At 40.2% G+C, this 18744-nt stretch overlaps 1 protein-coding gene across 1 annotated transcript in view; it reads right to left on the reverse strand.

The window, feature by feature from the left end:
• The window catches only part of UBE4A (ubiquitination factor E4A), a 34215-nt gene extending 16437 nt beyond the window's left edge, over positions 1–17778 (reverse strand). Inside the window, exons 1-11 of the mRNA XM_057748446.1 lie at positions 17688–17778; positions 12527–12688; positions 8440–8613; positions 7722–7834; positions 6500–6652; positions 5689–5848; positions 5242–5444; positions 4853–5044; positions 3592–3925; positions 2397–2517; positions 340–644 (exon numbers count right to left, since the gene is read on the reverse strand). Of these exons, the coding sequence (XP_057604429.1) occupies positions 340–644; positions 2397–2517; positions 3592–3925; positions 4853–5044; positions 5242–5444; positions 5689–5848; positions 6500–6652; positions 7722–7834; positions 8440–8613; positions 12527–12647 (1876 nt within the window). The 5' untranslated portion in view covers positions 12648–12688; positions 17688–17778. The remainder of the gene's footprint in view (positions 1–339; positions 645–2396; positions 2518–3591; positions 3926–4852; positions 5045–5241; positions 5445–5688; positions 5849–6499; positions 6653–7721; positions 7835–8439; positions 8614–12526; positions 12689–17687) is intronic.
• Between the last annotated feature and the right edge of the window lie 966 nt (positions 17779–18744).

An 18744-nucleotide genomic window follows, 5' to 3' on the forward strand; every position in this document is an offset into this window, starting at 1 on the left:
TTTTTTCTAAATGGCACAGAGGAGAGGGTTAGACAGATACTGTAAGTTGAATGACAAATAATATTAATGATAGAAACTAACAGCTCTGAAAACCCTGACTGCACTTCATCCTCTGAACTATTTTCTGATCTGAACAGCAGTTGGCGACACAACACTGAGGAACAAGCTGTCAGTTCCTCCAGGCTTTGACCAAAGATATTATCTACAAGTTTAAGCTGTTTCTCCAGAAACAGCTGAATGATAAGTAAGGAAGGATATTTTGAGGATTAAACTTCCAAAGTGACCCAGTTAAACTCAGATGGCTATAAATAGGAAGTTCCCAAGGGAGAGCCTGCTTACCTGGCACATAAGCCAAAGAACTGTAGCCATCTGGCAAAGGAAAAGTTAGCTCCATCGGCTGTGAGCCCTCATTGCCTATGGCCAGCTGAACTAGGAGAACAGCCATGGACACCTGCAAATTCAGGCAGTTTTGTAGCATCTGTGGTTCAGTCATGGCGGTCTTAGTAGAAAGATAGATGGTCATCAGTCGTTCAAACTGCTCACGGAGGTTGTCAGCAGCAGGGCTGGAACTTTGCTGAGCATCCCGCCAGGCTACCTGCAGCCGATGCAGATTTTGGTTGATTTTTACCATCTGATCATGCAACCTGCCCCCAAGAAAGCAGAAGAGACTGGGTCAGGAGGCTCACATAGGGACAGCCGAGTACAGACTATTTCTGAAAAACAGATCTTCACTTACTTAGTCTAGTATTCCCTTTTAGGATCTAGAGAAGTGCAGCTGTGATGACACAGAAGGTACTCATTAAAGTTATTGACAGGACAGAGGTGGGGGCACAGCACCAGGAAAATGTTACCAAGTATTCAACATAATTGAATCTAATTACATATAGTTAGTTGCCTTCGGCTCAAATGCACCATCCAAAGAACAGTGGCTTGGTTGAGCAGGGTGTAGGATGGGCTTTTATCATGTACAATTTATAATGATTAGGCAAAGTACAAGAAGCCCAGCAGGACAGTCACTACACAAGTGCAATGATTGTACCTGGATGTGGTTATATGGACAGTTTTTCCATGGTTAGTAGAGAACTAAAGCTCGTGAGAAAGGAGTCTAGATTAGTAATGGCCACATATATACCAGCAGCCACCTGGGATGCAACCTGAGAGCAGCTTCTAGTCCTCTGATAGTCAATATAAAATTAAATGATACTTCAAAAAGGATCAGCCAAATGTTCTCTAGTGAAAGGAAGACCCATAATTCAATGTTATGGATAGTTGTGCCCATGTATACAGTCCAAAGCCATTCTCTCTGGCCTGTGGATAATGTCGGGGGTGAGCTAGCCAATACTAGGAAACGAGATGACATTCATTTTTGTGTTTGAATCTAGGTGGTCGAACAGGTTAAACACATGCTAAATTGTTATCTGTTGTCTCATTTAACATGTCAATGATAGGGATAGAAAATATCTCTAATAAAGATATAATTTCACTTTTCCATAAATTTACTGAGTTTTGAAAAATGCTGTGTCAGTGTAAGTATCCTGAGAAGGCATTAAAAATTGCTGTCCTCCACCAAGTGGAGAAAGTGGGGAGGGTTGGGGGGTGGGATGAATTGGGAGATTGGGATATCAAATTGTACACTCTAAATATATGCAGTTTATTGTATGTTAACTGTACCTCAATAAAAGGTCTTAAAAAAAAAAGCAATCCCAAATAAACAAATAAATACACAAACAAAAAATTGCTGTCCTCAATACCCCTTCCTATAGACTATGAGTGAGTAGCTATTTTCTCCCCTTATTTATAGTTGTCACAATCAGCTAAATCAGGGGGAAACATATCATAGAATGACATACAGTTAGCCAGAACAAGACCATTTTTGGAAGTCATACACTTTAGCTCTCAAATCTTCACACTTCCAGAATCCTCTTTATCTTTGATACATCGATTTTTATGGTCCTACTGATCTTACTGAAATCCCTTAAAAACATTTAATTTTGTCAAGTTTGTCACTATACCATAGAGTAAAGCTTTTTCTTTTTTCATCAGGAGTAATATGTAATGAAAATTCAAGAGCAGAATGTGAAATGTTAAATGAAAACAATTCCACTTTAGCAGATGACAAAAGGAAGACAGTGATTTAAAAATCTGCAAGCTTAGAGAAAATACTAGTGTATCTTTAATTTTAAAAAGTTTAACAGGTCAAAACTTAAAAATAAATTCAAGTTATACAGATAAAGCCAATTCATGTAGACACAAATAAATGCATATAATGCCCTTTCCTACTAGATCCTAATGTCAGCCTTCAGAATAAAGTGAGACTTACCTATAGGACTCACTTTCAACCTTCTGGTTATCAACACAACCAAAGAGTTCTTTCCTAATGACATCAGAGGAATTACCTGTGAAATCCCAAGTACAAGGTGTACTCTGTCAGAACAAGGTTCTCTGTTACAAGGTTGTAGTTCTGGGGAAACTTTGGCTCCTGCACAGCTGGGATCAAACAGGTTTCTTTGTCCAAACCTCAAAGAAATTAAAAGGAAGAGTAAATGGCTTGCCACAGGCATCTATCTTGGCTCCAGTGTCCCCTTATTCTAGTTCAACTTCCATCCTGCTGTCAGTGAATTAAGTAATATCTTCTTAAAAATAAATCTTGTCACATTCCTACTCTCTTGTCTAAAAATGTCTTCTGGCTTCTCACTGTATATAGAAATGCAGTTAAATCTCTTTAGCTTGATCATGAAATCACCAACAATTAAAAGGGATGATAGATAACACTGTAGATTTTTCCAGAGGATAGATAATAGATCATTTGTATCTATTCTGCACTTTTCTGTATTTAAGATTATTTGCTTTTGAGCACGTGTTACTTTTCTAATTAAAAGTTATTAAACTGGGAGGAAATACATCAAAATTAAGAGTGATTTCTTTTCTTCTTTTTACTTCTCTGCATTGTTTTGAGTTTTCTCCAATTTGGCTCCAATATTCTTCCTCCCTAGGCTTCTTTCCTGCCAATTCCCATACCCCTTCCCCCACCTACCCTTGCTTTAGCCACACCGAGCTTCTCACTGTTCCTCAGTTAAGACGTTACACAGCTCTGTACCTTCATACTTGCTATTCCCTCTATATAAAGGGACTCCTTTGCTTGATACACACAACTCATTTTTCAAGATTCAGCTATGAAGACCTCCAACTTCTGTAGAACTCATCATTTACTCCCTCCTCTGGGCTCCTGGAGCTTAGCCCTAGACCATATTATGAGAATCTGTGAACATATCTGCCTTATTCTGGAGCCTTTGAATTCAAAAAGGACAGGAACTGTGCTTTATTCATTTTCATAAAGAATAAATGAGTGAATATCCAAGTCTGCCAAATTCAGAGAGGTCTCATTAAAGCACAACATCTAAAAAATACATTTTTAAAAGTCTGTCTTTTAAAAATTTATAATAGCTTTTCTTATTGCCTCATCTTTGAGAAAGAGGGATCTTTGTGAAAAAAGATACAGAAGTGAAGTCTTAGATGTTACACACACACACACACACACACACGCACGCAAGCACGCACGCACACTGTTCTGAGAAGACCAGCTCCCCCTACCTCTCATGTGTACATTTTTAATTTTTCGTTCTTCATCATTCAACTCCTTCAGGGCACAGTAAGTGGGATTAAAGGTGAGGAGCCGAGAGGATCTGGGTTTGCAAAATGGCTGGCATAGCTTCAGGAGAGCAGCACCCAGATTCAGAAAGAAGGCATCCGAGGCATACATTTGGAAGAAGATTTCTGGCATCTGATTGGCCCAAATCTTGGTGCGGCCTGCATTTGCATGCAAACAGTTTCCAAGCCAGGACAAGATACAGTGTTTGGTTTCTGGAGAGAGCTGGAGTAAGTTCTTCAGCATCTGGTAGATCTTTTCATGGAAACGAGCCATGAACTGTTTAACCAGAAAACACAACCACAGAACATTCCAGTTTCACAATCCTAATATTTGTTACTCCCAAACCTTAGCCACTGGCAATTTCCAGAAATACACGAAATCTTAATTGGTTCTCTCACTCTCCCTGTGCCTTACACCCCCCCTTTTCTGATTAAAATATTTTTTTTCTGGGAACTTATAAGAGATTTCCCAATGAGCTGCCACAGACAGCATTTACACAGCTTTGGAGCAGGGTCTGATACACTTTTTCTGCAGAGGGCCAGATGATAAATATTATTGGCTTTGCATGCCATATGGTCTCTGTAGCAACTATTCAACTCTGCCATTGTGGAATAAGATCAAGCCATAAACCATGCATATGCACACGGGCATGGCTGGGTTCAAGAAAACTATTTACAGAAACGGCGGCAGGCTAGATTTGGCCACTGCTGTAATTTGCCAACCCCTGCTTTACAAAGTTGTGATGATGGGAGATTTAAACTGCCCCCAATTCAACCATTTATTGCCGTATGTTGGCCAGACTTCTACCATAATTTATGCTAAGAAGCCCAAACAGAGAGGACATAGGTGGAAGGAGGAAAAGGAAAACAGTCTGGCTTTTAAGCAGGAGTTCAGTCAGAAGATTTTAGGAGCTAAATTATAAGAAATAGCTTGGTGAGAAAAACGAGGATTGACAGCAGGTGGCTGTGCTACAGCACAGGGCAAAGAATAGCAGCAGCTTATTCTTAAACCACACAAAGGTTTATCCTCTGCTCTTGCGCATGCTAAAAAGAGGGCCATTTCTTCACATGATTATGGTAGAGAGCCAACCAGATCAATCTGCTTTCCCAAAGAGGCTCAAGCAGCCTTATCTGCATCTGCTATCTGAGGAAAGGATACTTAATCTAAGATCAGGGGCTGGGATACACCAGTGAACAGCCCCACCTGATGAATGTTGGCCTCTTGTACTTTGATCTCCTGGGGACTGGAACGAGATGGGTTCAGGAAGTAGCCATGATTTTCTATGACACCCGGCGTTTTTAACAAGCAGGAGATATTCAGGATTACTCCCAGCAAGGTCTTCTGGTACATCTGTCCATTACTAGGATCCTTGGGCTGAATGTACTCTACAAAAACCTGTAGGAGAAGACAAGTCCTAGTTATTAGTCTGTATGATGTGATGAATGATGGGACGAGAGGGCCTTGAAGAGTTAAGACTATACAACAACCAATGTATCTTTCTCTTATTCAACAGGTAATATTATACTGCCCTCAGGATAGGGAAGCATAAAGTAGTAAGCTTCCGACTCAACTGAATGAGCTTTTAGACCTACCTTTGCCATATCCTTTTGCCTAGTGAAATAGAGAAGAATATCCAGATATGCGTACAACAGGATCTGGCAGAGTTCTAGATCTTTTATTCGACCCAATAAAATATCAAACACTGGAATCATGACTTCTGGAAATGTTCGAACTTCCTCATCCAATATCAAGGCTTCGATGACCTCATCCAGAAACTCAGCTACACCTTCAAAATCTGCCAGAAGACAAGTGAGAGAGAGGAGGCCACAGGAGTTTTTATAAGCCTTTACACATGCCTATTTACTCTTTTGATACTTCTGATAATTCTACTGGTATTCAACCCCAAAGGTCAAGGTGTGAGCTCTATGCCTTAATTTATGCTGGAACCATAGTGGCTCTGAGGCTTTCTAATGCAATTAGAGAAATGTTACACTTGGAAATCAAATGCAGAGGTGCACAGATCTTGCTTATGTACTTACGGCCTCCTAGGATGGCTTCCAACATCAAATCTACCAGTTGCTCGTGGATGTTTTGGTCAACATAGATCTCTGGGGTGAGGAGAACTGTTCGGGTATTGGACACAGTGAGGTTCCTGCACTGCACTGCAAAGGGTAGCAGGTTCTCTGGAACTTTGGTAATCTGGAAACAGCAATGAAGAGAGGGAAGGGGCTAGCTTCATGACCTGGCGCGAGGGCAGACATAGCAAATAGAAGGGAAAAGACATTGTGTCCTCAAACAACAGTGCTTTCCTGTGGATGCTTGAAAAGCCATGAGAGTTCATTCTTTGGTTTAAGGACTCACCTGTTAGAAATTCTAATACTGGAAGTGATCAAGCTTAGTCTACTCTGTTATATACATCTTAGTGGAAATGAATTTATCAGACTTTTTTTTGTAAAGGTGTGAATTTTTAAGACGTTTGTAGAGGGAATAATAGGAGGCACTTGTTAATTGGGGAAAGGGGTAGACCCCAAGGCACAGAAAGGAGAGAATAAAACTTTAGAAGACTAACGGTGTTCTGATATCCAGTTCCAAGTATACTATGATGTATATAAATAGATATAAAAGACAATAATCTTGGGACTTTCCTGGTGGTCCAGTGGTTAAGACTCTGAGCTTCCACTGCAGGGGGTGTGGGTGTGATCCCTGGTCAGGGAAGATCCCACATGTCGCAAGGCAAGGCAAGGCAAAAAAAAAAAAAAAAAAAAAAGACATTGATCCAACTCTCTGGCTTATGTGTTAAAGTCATACCTAGGAGGACAATAGAGTACTCAATAGGGATTATTCCTTTACCTCTTCCTTGGCTCTTTGGAAGCAGGAATAAAGGTAACAAAAAATGTGCCTCTCCCCTGCATCTCGATCAGCAGAGAGATTCAATGTTGTAGAAGAAGTCATGTTAATCAAGTGGTTGCCTGGATCTTGAAGTAATAAGCGAGTGAAAACGGCCTATTAAGGAAAACAAATAAATAAAAATACTAAATCATGATGAAGTTAATTTATTTTTAAATTTTTATTTATTTTATTGAAGTATAGTTGATTTACAATGTTGTGTTAGTTTCAGGTGTATAGCAAAGTGATTCAGTTACACACATATATATCTATTCTTTTTCATATTCTTTTCCAGTATTGGTTATTATAAGATATTGAATATAATTCCCTGTGCTAGATAGTCGGTTCCTGTTGTTTATCTATTTTATATATAGTAGTGTGTATCTGTTAATTCCAAATTCCTAATTTATCCCCCCTGCCCACTTGCAAAGTTCATTTTAGAACATCAAGATATAAAAGATAATTTTGACACAGGTTATTATGAGAATCACAGAACACAGAGTAGAGGGGAAAAAAGGGCCTGGTGTCTCACTACTTTAGAAAATATTACATATACAAATCTAATTGTTTATATAGTTATCCTAAAGCAAGCTTAAGTATCTAGCATGCCCCAGCATAGAGTAAGCATTAAAAGAATATCTGTGAAATCTACTACTCTGTGTGATTGCTGACTTCACTCTGACATATAAATACAGTTCAAATGTAGGAAGTTAAACTATAAGTTGTCAAGAGTCTTTCCTACCAAACTTTCATTCCTTTAATGTTAATTATGCACACGTAAGGTAAAATGCACTGTTTTGATTTTGGAAAAGGTAATTAAAAAAGAGATGGGCCTTGGCCTCAATAAATTAGTGTCTATGGGAGAGAGAAGATGGGTACATAATGAAGCCACTATGTGAGACAGAAAGAGACAATTCCCAAAAGAGACGCACAGAGATTACTGCTGGAGCCCAGAGGAGAAAATCACAACTATCCAGCAGAACTCTGTAAACAGGGTGGCATTTTAACTGGGTCTTAAAGGATGGGTAAATTTGGACATGGGACCATGGTAGATGAGAAGATTCCAAAAGAGGAACCCCACAGACAGTGTTATGAGATGGAGCAAAGCAAAGCCATGGTTGGAGAAAGGTGAGCAGAGTTCAGCTGCATGGCTAATGTTTGCTGAAGGCACATGTAAGAATGGTACCTGCTCTACGTTGTTCATGTCAAGCCAGTCTTGATCTTCCAGGTCTACAGCCATTTCTTCCAAATACACACAACGGCTGGGGATGCCATTCCCACTTTTCAGGCTTGGGTCACCTGGGAAATGGTTTTAATCTGGTAGGTTAAGGGTAATGCTTCTGTCTTATACAGACAACTGATTTTGACAGCATTTCTCTTGAACCCCAAGTTTGATTCAGGTAATATCAGAATGATCTTGACACACAGAACAGTATCTAAAGTTTAAATCTTTTTTACCCCTCAAAGAGCATGTGCTTTGTTATAAACCTAACATCATGACATTTAAAGAGTAAATCTCAGACATCAGCACTAATCTGGGGGTTTAACTACGGATGGGGCACAGAGGGGAAACACTATCTGACCCTTCTTGGGGCTTTCATCTAAATGTTTAGGTCACCTCTGAGAAGAAAATGGACTTGGCTCCAATTCCCATTTCCCTTTTAAAGTAGTAAAGGCAGTAGCTACATGGCCCAGTCAGTATCAAAAGAGAAATGAAAATTGTATCTGTGTCAAAATTCTGCTTTAGGTCACATCGAAAGCTTCCTTGAAATATAAACCCTGTGTTCCAGGGAGTATGATGGGTTTGTTTAACCATCAGATACAGTAAATTTCTAAGAGCAAGTCCCTGGCCCAAGCAGGAAGGGCAAAGTAATAAATACACCGGCTGCAAATCTGTAACTCACTGTTGTCCAGAGTGATGAGGAAGATCCTTTGGATCATGTGATTGATGTTGAGTTGCTCACATATTTCCTGCTGTGAACGGAATGAGCGGCTAATCTCAGCCACAGAGTAATCAAATTCATCCAGACTCTCTGACACACTGTTATCCGAGTCATCTGGGCTGGCTGGGAGTTCATCTGCCAGAAAATGTAAGTTAATAACAGTTACAACCTTCTCTTTAAGAGAAAACCAAGTGCACATGATAAATGTAATCAAGAGGAGGATGATTTTGGATGTTAAACAAGTTAACCATCTAGTGAACATTTCAAGTTAGGCAACATCTTTTTAAAAATTTTTTAAATTAAGGTATCATTGACATGTTGGTTTCAGGTATACAACAGAATGATTTGATATTTGTATATACTGTTAAATGATCACCACGATAAATCTAGTTAACATCTGTCACCATACATAGCTACGAAATTTTTTTTCTTGTGATAAGAACTTTTAAGATCTACTTTCTTAGCAACTTTGAAACATGCAATACTGTATTGTTAACTACAGTCACCATGCTGTTCATTGCATCCCCATGGCTTCTTTATTTTCTAACTGGAAGTTTGTACCTTTTGAAACCCCTCACCCATTTTGCCCACCCTTCACCTCCCACCTCTGGCAACCACCAATTTATTCTCTGTATCTATCAGCTTGTTTTTTTAAAAAAATATTTCACATATAAGTGAGATCATATGGTATTTGTCTTTCTCTGACTTATATCCCTCAGCATAACGCCCTTAAGGTCCATCCACTGCCACCCATTGTTGCAAATGGCAAGATTTCTTTTTTATGGCTGAATAATATTCCTCTGTGTGTGTGTGTGTGTGTGTGTGTGTGTGTGTGTGTGTGTGTGTGTGTGTGTGTGTGTGTAATGACATCGTTTTCCTTATTCATCCATTCATGAGCATTTAGGATGTTTTCACATCTTGGTTATTGTAAATAATGCTGCAACGAACATGGGGGTGCATATATCTTCTTGAATTAGTGTTTTTGTTTTCTTTGGATAAATACCCAGAAGTAGAATTGCTGGATTATATGGTAGTTCTACATTTAATTTTTTTAGGGACCGCCATTCCATTTTCCATAGCGGCTGCACCAATTTACAATCCCACCAACAGTGTAGGAGGGTTCCCTTTTCTGCACATCCTTGCCAACACTTGCTATTTCTTGTCTTTTTGAGAATAGCTATTCTAACAGGTGTGAGGTGGTTTTGCTTTACTGTTCCCTGATTAGTGATGTTGAGCACCTTTTCATGTACCTGTTAGCCATCTGTATGTTGTCTTTGGAAAAATGTTTATTCAGATCCTCTGCCCATTTTTTTAATTGGATTGCTTGGCTTTTTTGCTGTTGAGTTGTATCAGGCAACATCTTAAGTACAGAATTCTGAAATCCCTGGCTATAAAATCTACCACATTTTAAAAACCCAAAGTTTTATTCTTTCTACTCGTAATTAATTGTATTCCATAATGCCAAAAGTAGCAGCCCTATCGTCCCTACAGAATCCTAGTAGGCAAAGAATTATCTAATAGATCAATATGTCTTTAATTATATTAAATATACGGCTTTTCCCTGATTTTACGAGAACACACTTCTTTTTTATTTTTATTTTATTTTTTTGGCTGCACTGCGTGGCTTGCAAGATCTTAGTTCCCTGACCAGGGATTGAACCCAGGTCCTTGGCAGTGAAAGCTCTCGGAGTCCTAACCACTGGACTGCCAGGGAATGCCCTTGCTTTTTTAAAATAATTAATTAATTAATTAGTCTGTACCAGGTCTTAGTTGCAGCATGCGTAATCTTCGTTGCTGCATGCAGGATCTTTTAGTTGCAGCATGTTAGTATCTTTAGTTGTAGCATGAGAACTCTTGGCTGCAGCATGTAAGATCTAGTTCCCTGACCAGGGATCAAGCATGGCCTCCTGCATAGGGAGCACAGAGTCTTAGCTCCTGGACCACCAGGGAAGTCCCTCCTTTGCTTTTTAGACTTAACCGCCACCAAAACCTCTCTCTGTTAGGTCATGTATAGGCCTACTTCATTCTTTTCAATGGTTGCACTGTATTGCACAGAATGCACACACTGTGATCTACGTAGTTACTTTTCAACTGATGAACATTTGGGTTGTTTCCAATTTTTCACAATTTCAGACAACACTGTACCACATATAACTTATTTTTGTGCACTTGTATGAGTACTTCTGTAGGATAAATTCACAGAAGCAGAACTGCTGGGTTAAAGAGCCTGAATATTTAAAAGTTAACATATACGTATTACCAACTTACTCTCAGAGAGACTACTCTAATTTACATGGCCACCAACAGTATATGAGAGAGTCCCTGTTTAAATCTTCACAAACTTCATAGACTAAAAACTAATTGTTTCAATGGGCATTTCTCTAATTATTAGTGAAACTGGATTTTTAAAATAACTTGATTATTATATATAAATTGTTCCCAACTTTTGTTTTTCCAATCAGTTACTTTTTTCTTATTGAATCCTTTTACTTCTTTATAAAGCACCTTGAAAGAGCGCTTCTCAGAATGGCACTCATGCTGAAGGGGTATAGAAGTAGGCTGTTCACTTAAAGCCACACACAAATCTGTATCTGCTTTTTTCTTCTACTGACAAAACAGTTACTCTGAAAGTCCAGGCAAAACTCTCAGGAGCAAGAGTTGCTTCAGTGTGGTGAGTTTAGTAAAAGTGAAGCTCAATACAGGAGGCCAAAGGTTCTGGTAGAGTACCAACTGCTGGTGGAAAACAGGTTAGACCTGGTGGCCTGACAAACTCAGTGCAAACAAAGACCATGAGGTGCCAAAATATTAACAGGAGGGCATGCACCTGATTTGCTCCCACTGCTTGGTGCCTGCAATGCTCCCAGCCCTAGCCGGCCTTACGTCTGTTTACAGCCAGAAGGACTAGCATTCTGTCACTCTATTCCTATACCATTAAGGTCTCTTCTGAATCCCATGAGTGATAGGTGCTGATTAGCAAAATTTCCCTCAACCACATACTTAAAAATTTTATTTTCTCATTTCCTTCTTTTTCTAATCCCTCACTCTCTATTCTCTTCTACAATCTCCTAATCCAAGGTTTCTCATTCTGAGCCTGTATTTTAGAAATCTGGGAAAGTTTCAGAGACTGAGACTCAGAGCTGTCTCTTTCTGTCATGTTAAAAGAAGTCAGCATTGCATGTATTTCTCCCTTGTTTCATCCATCACTCTACTACTCATGTGTCTTGCCCTGACCTTTTTATTCAATCCTAATCGGAGAGTAAGGCCACAACTTAGCTGTATATCTGAACACTATTATTCTTTTTGAAGGAAGGAGAAAGGGAGCAATTTCTGGCTTGAAAGATTGTGAATACCCTCAGAAGACTAATATATTTGAGAAACAGTAGCCTGATTCTTCTAGTCCATATGTTATCTTACAGGAGGAAGCTAGACTTGACCTTATTTTGGTCCCAGATGAGGAAAATCATTTTTCTGATTAGTGAGATATTATCCTAACTTTTTTCACATTAAGGTTAAGGATCAGGTTTTCACAGAAGCCTGTTCTAAAAGCTATGAAAGTGGCCACTCCATGGAATGAAAGAAGCATTTTGCTTGAGACAGACTGAAGCATTGGGCTTAAGAACAATTCTCATTTATTTTTCTACAGGCCAAAAGCTTTTATAATTCTTCCTTCAATATATCTGCTTTCTACAGCTGCATGTGACTTGCTTTCCACACCTACACCTATAACCTCAATTTCTTATGTTAAAAAAAAATTAATATTGTGTTAACTATCTTTCACTAGGTGATTTTTAAAATAAAACAGATTGAGCTTTGGGATCACGACTGGCCTCTGTTGCTCTGGAACCACCTGTTCTCTGGTCTCTTTTCATGCAGGGGATAGGACAGGGAGGAGAAAACCCCAAAACAAAACAAACAACAAATACAAACAAAAAACCAACTTCTGCCCTAAACTTAAATTCCAGCTGCAATTAAAGACCCAAAGAATACTTAATTTGGGAAGACCCCATTCTAGGTCATCTCATCTGCTGCTATTGGCTCCTCCACTTACCAGATTGCTGCTTCAGCTGCTCTTTTTGGACTGCTGCAAATTGCTTGGCATCAGCCAGGGAGCCAAAAAGAGCAGCAAAGGGGTTACTTGAGATGTTGTTGTTATTCTCCTGGTCTGTCATTTCACTTTAAAGTATCCTCCATCCAGACCTAGGGGGAGGGGCTATAGAAATGACAGGTATTAGACATGGAAGGGCAGATAAGACAACAGTTACAGTATTATCATAGTTGTTTCTTTTCCCATTTCTTGAATACATTTTCAAAGGCTTTGGGTAAGACCTGCCTACCCTTGTTCCAAGATTCAAGACATTTTTGGCAAAATGGTTACAAACCTACAAACAGGGGTGGCTAAAACCAAAAAGCTTAAAAAATGTTCAGCTGGAATGCACTTATCTGTTGACATGTTTCTATTTGCTATACCTTTAAAAAAGATTAAATAGAATTATTTACACTCAGCTACTAATTGTAATAACAATGTGGCACTCAAAAATAAAACCACAGATTTCCCATAAATCTCTAGGCTGGCTGACTAGTTCTCACTCACCAAGAGCATAAGGTGGCTCCTGCACAGGCTTCTGTGACTTAGAGTTGGAGCTCAGGATTCCTCAGCCACACAGAAACTAAATGTAAGCCTGTATGTCAGATGCAGAATTGCAAACCAGGACAGGAATCAGATTAGCAGCATATCGTGGGTTTTAAATCTATATTAAGCAATCTATCTCTACTTCTAGGCTTATGACTACTGGTATTTTTTCCTCTAAAAACTAAATGGTCTTTGCTTAATTATATATTTAACTTTCCCTGTTTATCTGATTTTTTTTTTTTTTACAATACTGAAGAAACGCAAATTCCTAATGTGTAATATGAAATAAATATATACCTCAAAGGTATTTAGAGGAGCTGACTGAGCCTGCATTTGCGCTCTTCTGATTATACTTCCTCATCAAAGCGCCAAGGGGACTCAGTGGCACACCAGGATGAGCAGAGCTCCCTGAAAGGGTTTCTCCCTTTTCTGAGATTTAAAGGCCAAAGCATAGAAATATAACCCTGAAAAGGGTGAGAAGAGACAAAGGGTATGAATATTCTGCTTACAAGGATGCTGAACTGCTACAAGGACAGAGGGCTTAGAAGGTGTGGGGTCAGGGATTCAAATGCAGGAATAAAAAAGGACATTCAGTCTACCTCTAATTTATTGAGTTAAGACTCCTTACAGGGCTTCCTAGGTGGCACAGTGGTTAAGAATCCGCCTGCCAATGCAGGGGACATGGATTTGAGCCCTGCTCTAGGAAGATCCCATATGCAACTAAGCCTGTGCACCACAAGTGCTGAGCCCGTGTGCCGCAACTACTGAAGCCTACGTGCCTAGAGCCCATGCTCCGCAACAAGAGAAGCCACCGCAATGAGAAGCCCGCGCACTGCGATGAAGAGTAGCCCCTGCTCACCGCAAGCAGAGAAAGCCTGTGTGCAGCAACAAAGACCCAACACAGCCAATAAAAAAATTAAATAAACAAATAAAATAAATTAAAAAAAATAAACATTAGCATTTATTTAAAAAAAAAGACTCCTTACAGAATCATATTAACAAAAGCTAATGCAAGTTGGAAAAGTTACCCTTATTTTTTGGAGGAAGAGAGACTAATACTTTTTGACAATTCTGAGGCATCTCTACCAGTCGCTTCCTGCTCCTCTGTCATGCTTTCCGCATAAGAGCTAATGGCTGCTGAGCTGTGATCACTTAGGTAGATAGTCTAGTCTTATCTCAGCATGGTGCTAGGCTTTACTGCTTCAAGGAACTGAACAGTTAGATGTTGCTCTATGTATTTTACTTTTTACTATGTATAGTTTAGTTGAGCTTAATAATGTAAATAAGAAAGATAGCAGGGACTTCCCTGGTGGCGCAGTGGTTAAGAATCCACCTGCCAATGCAGGGAACACGGGTTCGAGCCCTGGTCCGGGAAGATCCTACATGCCATGGAGCAACTAAGCCTGTGTGCCACAACTACTGACCCTGTGCTCTAGAGCCCACGAGCCATACTGAACCCCTGTGCTGCAACTACTGAAGCCCTCGGGCCTAGAGCCCGTGCTCCACAAGAGAAGCCACCACAATGAGAAGCCCAGGCACCACAAGGAAGAGTAGCTCCCGCTCATCACAACTAAAGACCGCGCGCAGCAATGAAGACCCAACACAGCCAATAAATAAATAAATAAATAAATTTAAAAAAAAAGAAAGAAAGCATATTTAGTGTTGGAATTAACAATCCTTGAGAGGCCTTTCCTCCCATTTAAGCATTGCATAAGCTTAATTATTACCCCTAATCCATGTAGAGACACCAAGAATTGTGTCATTGTTAGCTGACCACCACCCTACCTCTATCCTGAGGTACCCAGAGGAATGCAAAAAGGGTAGTGAGCCCTTGTTATTTTTTTGTCTCCAAAATACCAACCTCTTTTTTCAACATGACACCCACATTTTTCTTTTGGGATCCATCCCATTCCCAGGCCGTGTGCTCAGAAGGGGATGACCTCACCCACTAGCTTTACGAATGGGCATATGAATCTGGCTTGGCCAAAAAGAATACAGCGTTCTCTGGCTAAAGTGACTGATTCAGGAGTGGGGACAAGACCCTAGGAAGGCCTATCAGAATCAATGAACACCAGCTTCAGGCCTTTGGCTAAATCTACAGAAAAGGGAACTCTTTTTTTTTCCTGCTTGGGTTGCTAGGCTGGTAAAATAGGAACCCGAAGTTGCCATCTTTCCATCATCTAGAGAAGGACTAACCTAAAACTAAGCCAACATGTAGGAAAAGAGATGTGAGCTGGAAAAAGAGTCTTCTCAGTTATAAAAAGCCAGTAGATCTCCCTACATTGTGGAAGCCAGTTCAAATGGGTTTTAAAAACACAACTGAAAAGAGTTCAGATTAGTACAAAGGAGATGCATCACCTGCACCATCTATGCAGAAAGGAAATAAGCTGAAAGCTAAGAATTAGAACACAGGACACAGACAGGCTCATAATACTACCGAGAGAGAGAGAATGGCATTATTTCCTCCTTTCTTAATAATACACTGTCACATCATATAAAGCTAGCTTCCCACTACATTTTATCTATTTTAACAGGGTTTATAACTTTCTGCATTGTATTCCTAATGTAGATCTTCTATCTTAATAGAAGGATAGGCAATTTGAGTACAGGTTCATATCTGATTATTTCTTCTATCTGGCATATTTCATAATCACAAAATCCCCAAAAAATATGTATTGAGTGATTCGATCTTACATGTAATTACTCCTGACCTTCTTGTAATCAATAGTACCACCCATAATCCTACTTCAAGGTAAAGGTTTTACTGTTTGTGTTGGGTTGCTGTGGAAGGTCAAGCTATTGGGCCAGACACTTGTGGCTCTTTGGTATCTCAGCATGTGTAGACTAGAGAATGGAAATATATCTCTGTTGTGATCTACGCTATCCGCCTTTTTGAAAAACAAAAAGGGCTTTGCCTACCTCACTAAGCTTATCTTTCTCATATGTACTTCAAATCTGTGCAAAAACTATTTTCGTAGAAAAAGAACTAACACTGTGCAACCAGGAAAATTTTACAGGAAAAGGGAGGACTGATCATTGATGGTAACCTTTGTAGAGATGTCAGTTTAGATTTGTTCAATGATCTCACAAATGTAAAATGAGTACCAAGACGTGACCCATTCCAAAAGAAAGGTCTGATAAAATGGAACCTTGATATTTTGTTTAATATTCAATGTCAGTAGGAATTTATAATCTCCTACTTTCCACAGCCATATAAAAATAAAACACTATCCTGTTGTCAGCCTTTGGCATGATACAACCACCAATCCTTACAAGTTTTTGGATTTGATTTTTAAAATACATCCTCTTTATTTATTTCTTTACTTTTGGTCATGCACACGGCTTACAGGATCTCAGCTCCCCGACCAGGGATTGAACCCTGGCCCTAACCATTGGACCACCAGGGAATTCCCCAAATTCTCTGGCAGTCCTCTTCAAAAACACACTTCCCTCTGATATATGTGCTGCAAGACTACACTTATAAAAGCTGTCTACCTCCAGTCCTACAAAATCCTCTCACGCTCCCCGGATTCAATCTTTTGTTTGTAAAGAGTACTGCTAATCCCTGAAGGGCCGCTGTCAGCTTCTAAAGAGGTGAGCACAGAAATGTTTTCACATCAGATTTGGTATTGCTTTTAAACAGAAATACTTGGAATACTTCACAAAACTGGGATTGTCAAAATCAAGCTTTATTAAATAGTACTCCATAAGGTCTCTTTCCTGGTGAGTAATACATAGATCCAACCAAAAAGGGAATTTAAAAAATGTTTTCACTGTTACACGTTCCACCCAATAATCCTTCAGGCCTCTATGGTGGCAACAGATCCTTCCATCACATCAGCAAGCTAGAAGGTTCTCATGAAGTCGCAAAGCAGACAGCATTCCTTCCTGGGTCCCATTTTATCTCAGGAGGGCTCCCATGTGAGACCAAAACAGTCAATGGCAGTGAAACTAAACCCTTGTTCTGGGACTGAAAAACTGATTCCAAAGAGAAGACCCATCAAATATAAGCTTCTGAACTCTGGTTACCCAATTTTATAAGTGTCTTCTAAACACAACTGCTGACGGAGCAAGAAGTAGGGTGCCAGGAGAGTTCTGAGTGATGAACTGATCACGTGCCTTAAGAAATGTCAACACCTTGCCATATGGATTCAACTGGTTTGATTACCGCGATTCGGGCTTAATTTTCTCTTCTTTGGCACCTCGCTATCTGTTGTCTACTCTTTATATTTTATCCCTCCAGGTTCCATACGGGATTCACGGTACGGAGGGAGACCCACCCACTCGGCGCACGTTCTAGAGAAAGAAAACCAAAGATAATGCAAGGCTAGGATTCCAGCCTTTTCCCGGAAGGGAATGGCAAAGAGGGACAGAGATGCCAGAAGCTGGAGCACTGTAAAGGGTTCCCAAACAGACAGGGTCGAAGTTCATGAAGAAGAGAGCCAGTGTTCAGGAAAGCAGGGGAGAAGCAATTTGGAAGAGGAATTTGATGCATAGGTTTGGCCTGGCATTCGACTAGGAGAAAAAAAATCCCACTGCCGACTCAACGATCGCCTCCCCTCCAACTATATCCTCTTACCAGAGCCTGAAGGGCCAGCAGCGACGACACGACAGAGTCCCAGGGGCCGAAGGGTTCCCACTTCCGACTCAGCACGGCAACCGGAGCTGACGTCACGACTAAGCGCCGGGCCGTGTGGAATCTCATCCGGGCGCCGGAAGCTGGGTGTGTCGCCCCGCTCTAGGAGAGGGCGCGCAAATATCCCCACGGCGCATGCGCCAGCTGGCTGGGGCGGGGCGGTAATGGCCGGAAGTGGCCTTGGGGCGGGGTTGGGGGCGGGGCGAGTTGGGAGCCGGGTGTTGTAGAGCTCCGTGGAATGTGTATGTCTCGGAAACCCGTGTATGAGCAGCAGATATGACTTGGTGAACTCTGGCACTGCTAAGGCTTCTGAGCACTTCTGCTTTCTATTTTTCCCACCAATCATAGGCCTTGTCGAAGCAGCTTCTGTAACTCTTCACAGATCGTTATTATCTGTGAAGCAATATGAGCAGCATTAACAATAACTGGAACATGTGAGCTGTTAGTAGGTGCCAGGCAACGTGTTAACATATGCTGTCTTTGGTTGGGTTGCTGGATTGGGTTGCTGTTTTCTTATTTATAAAGTGAAGATGATGTACATCTTTAAAGTTACTTTGAGGTACACTAAGGCAAAGGAAGCAACATACTTTTCAAGGGTGCAAGTGAAAAGACAATTCATAGAGTGAGAGAAAATATTTGTAGGTCACATATCTGCTGAAAAATTAATACCCAGTTATATAAAAGGTCTATAGCTCAACAACAAAAAAACCCAAACAACTTGATTAAAGAATGGACAATGGGCTTATAAATATTCCTCTATAGAAGATATACAAATGGCCAATAAGCACATGAAAAGATGCTCAATGCCACTAATCATTAGAGAATTGCAAATCAAGACTACAATGAAGCACCACCTCACACCCATTAGGAAGGAGATTATGAAAAGAAAACAGAAAAGTCTTGATGAGGATGTGGAGAGATAGAAACCCTTGTGCATTGCTGATGGGAATGTAAAATAGTGGAGCACTTTGGGAAAACAGTTTGGTGGTTCCTCAAAAAG

Source organism: Hippopotamus amphibius, chromosome 9, assembly GCF_030028045.1.
Source record: "Hippopotamus amphibius kiboko isolate mHipAmp2 chromosome 9, mHipAmp2.hap2, whole genome shotgun sequence".
Taxonomy (NCBI): Eukaryota; Metazoa; Chordata; class Mammalia; order Artiodactyla; family Hippopotamidae; genus Hippopotamus; species Hippopotamus amphibius.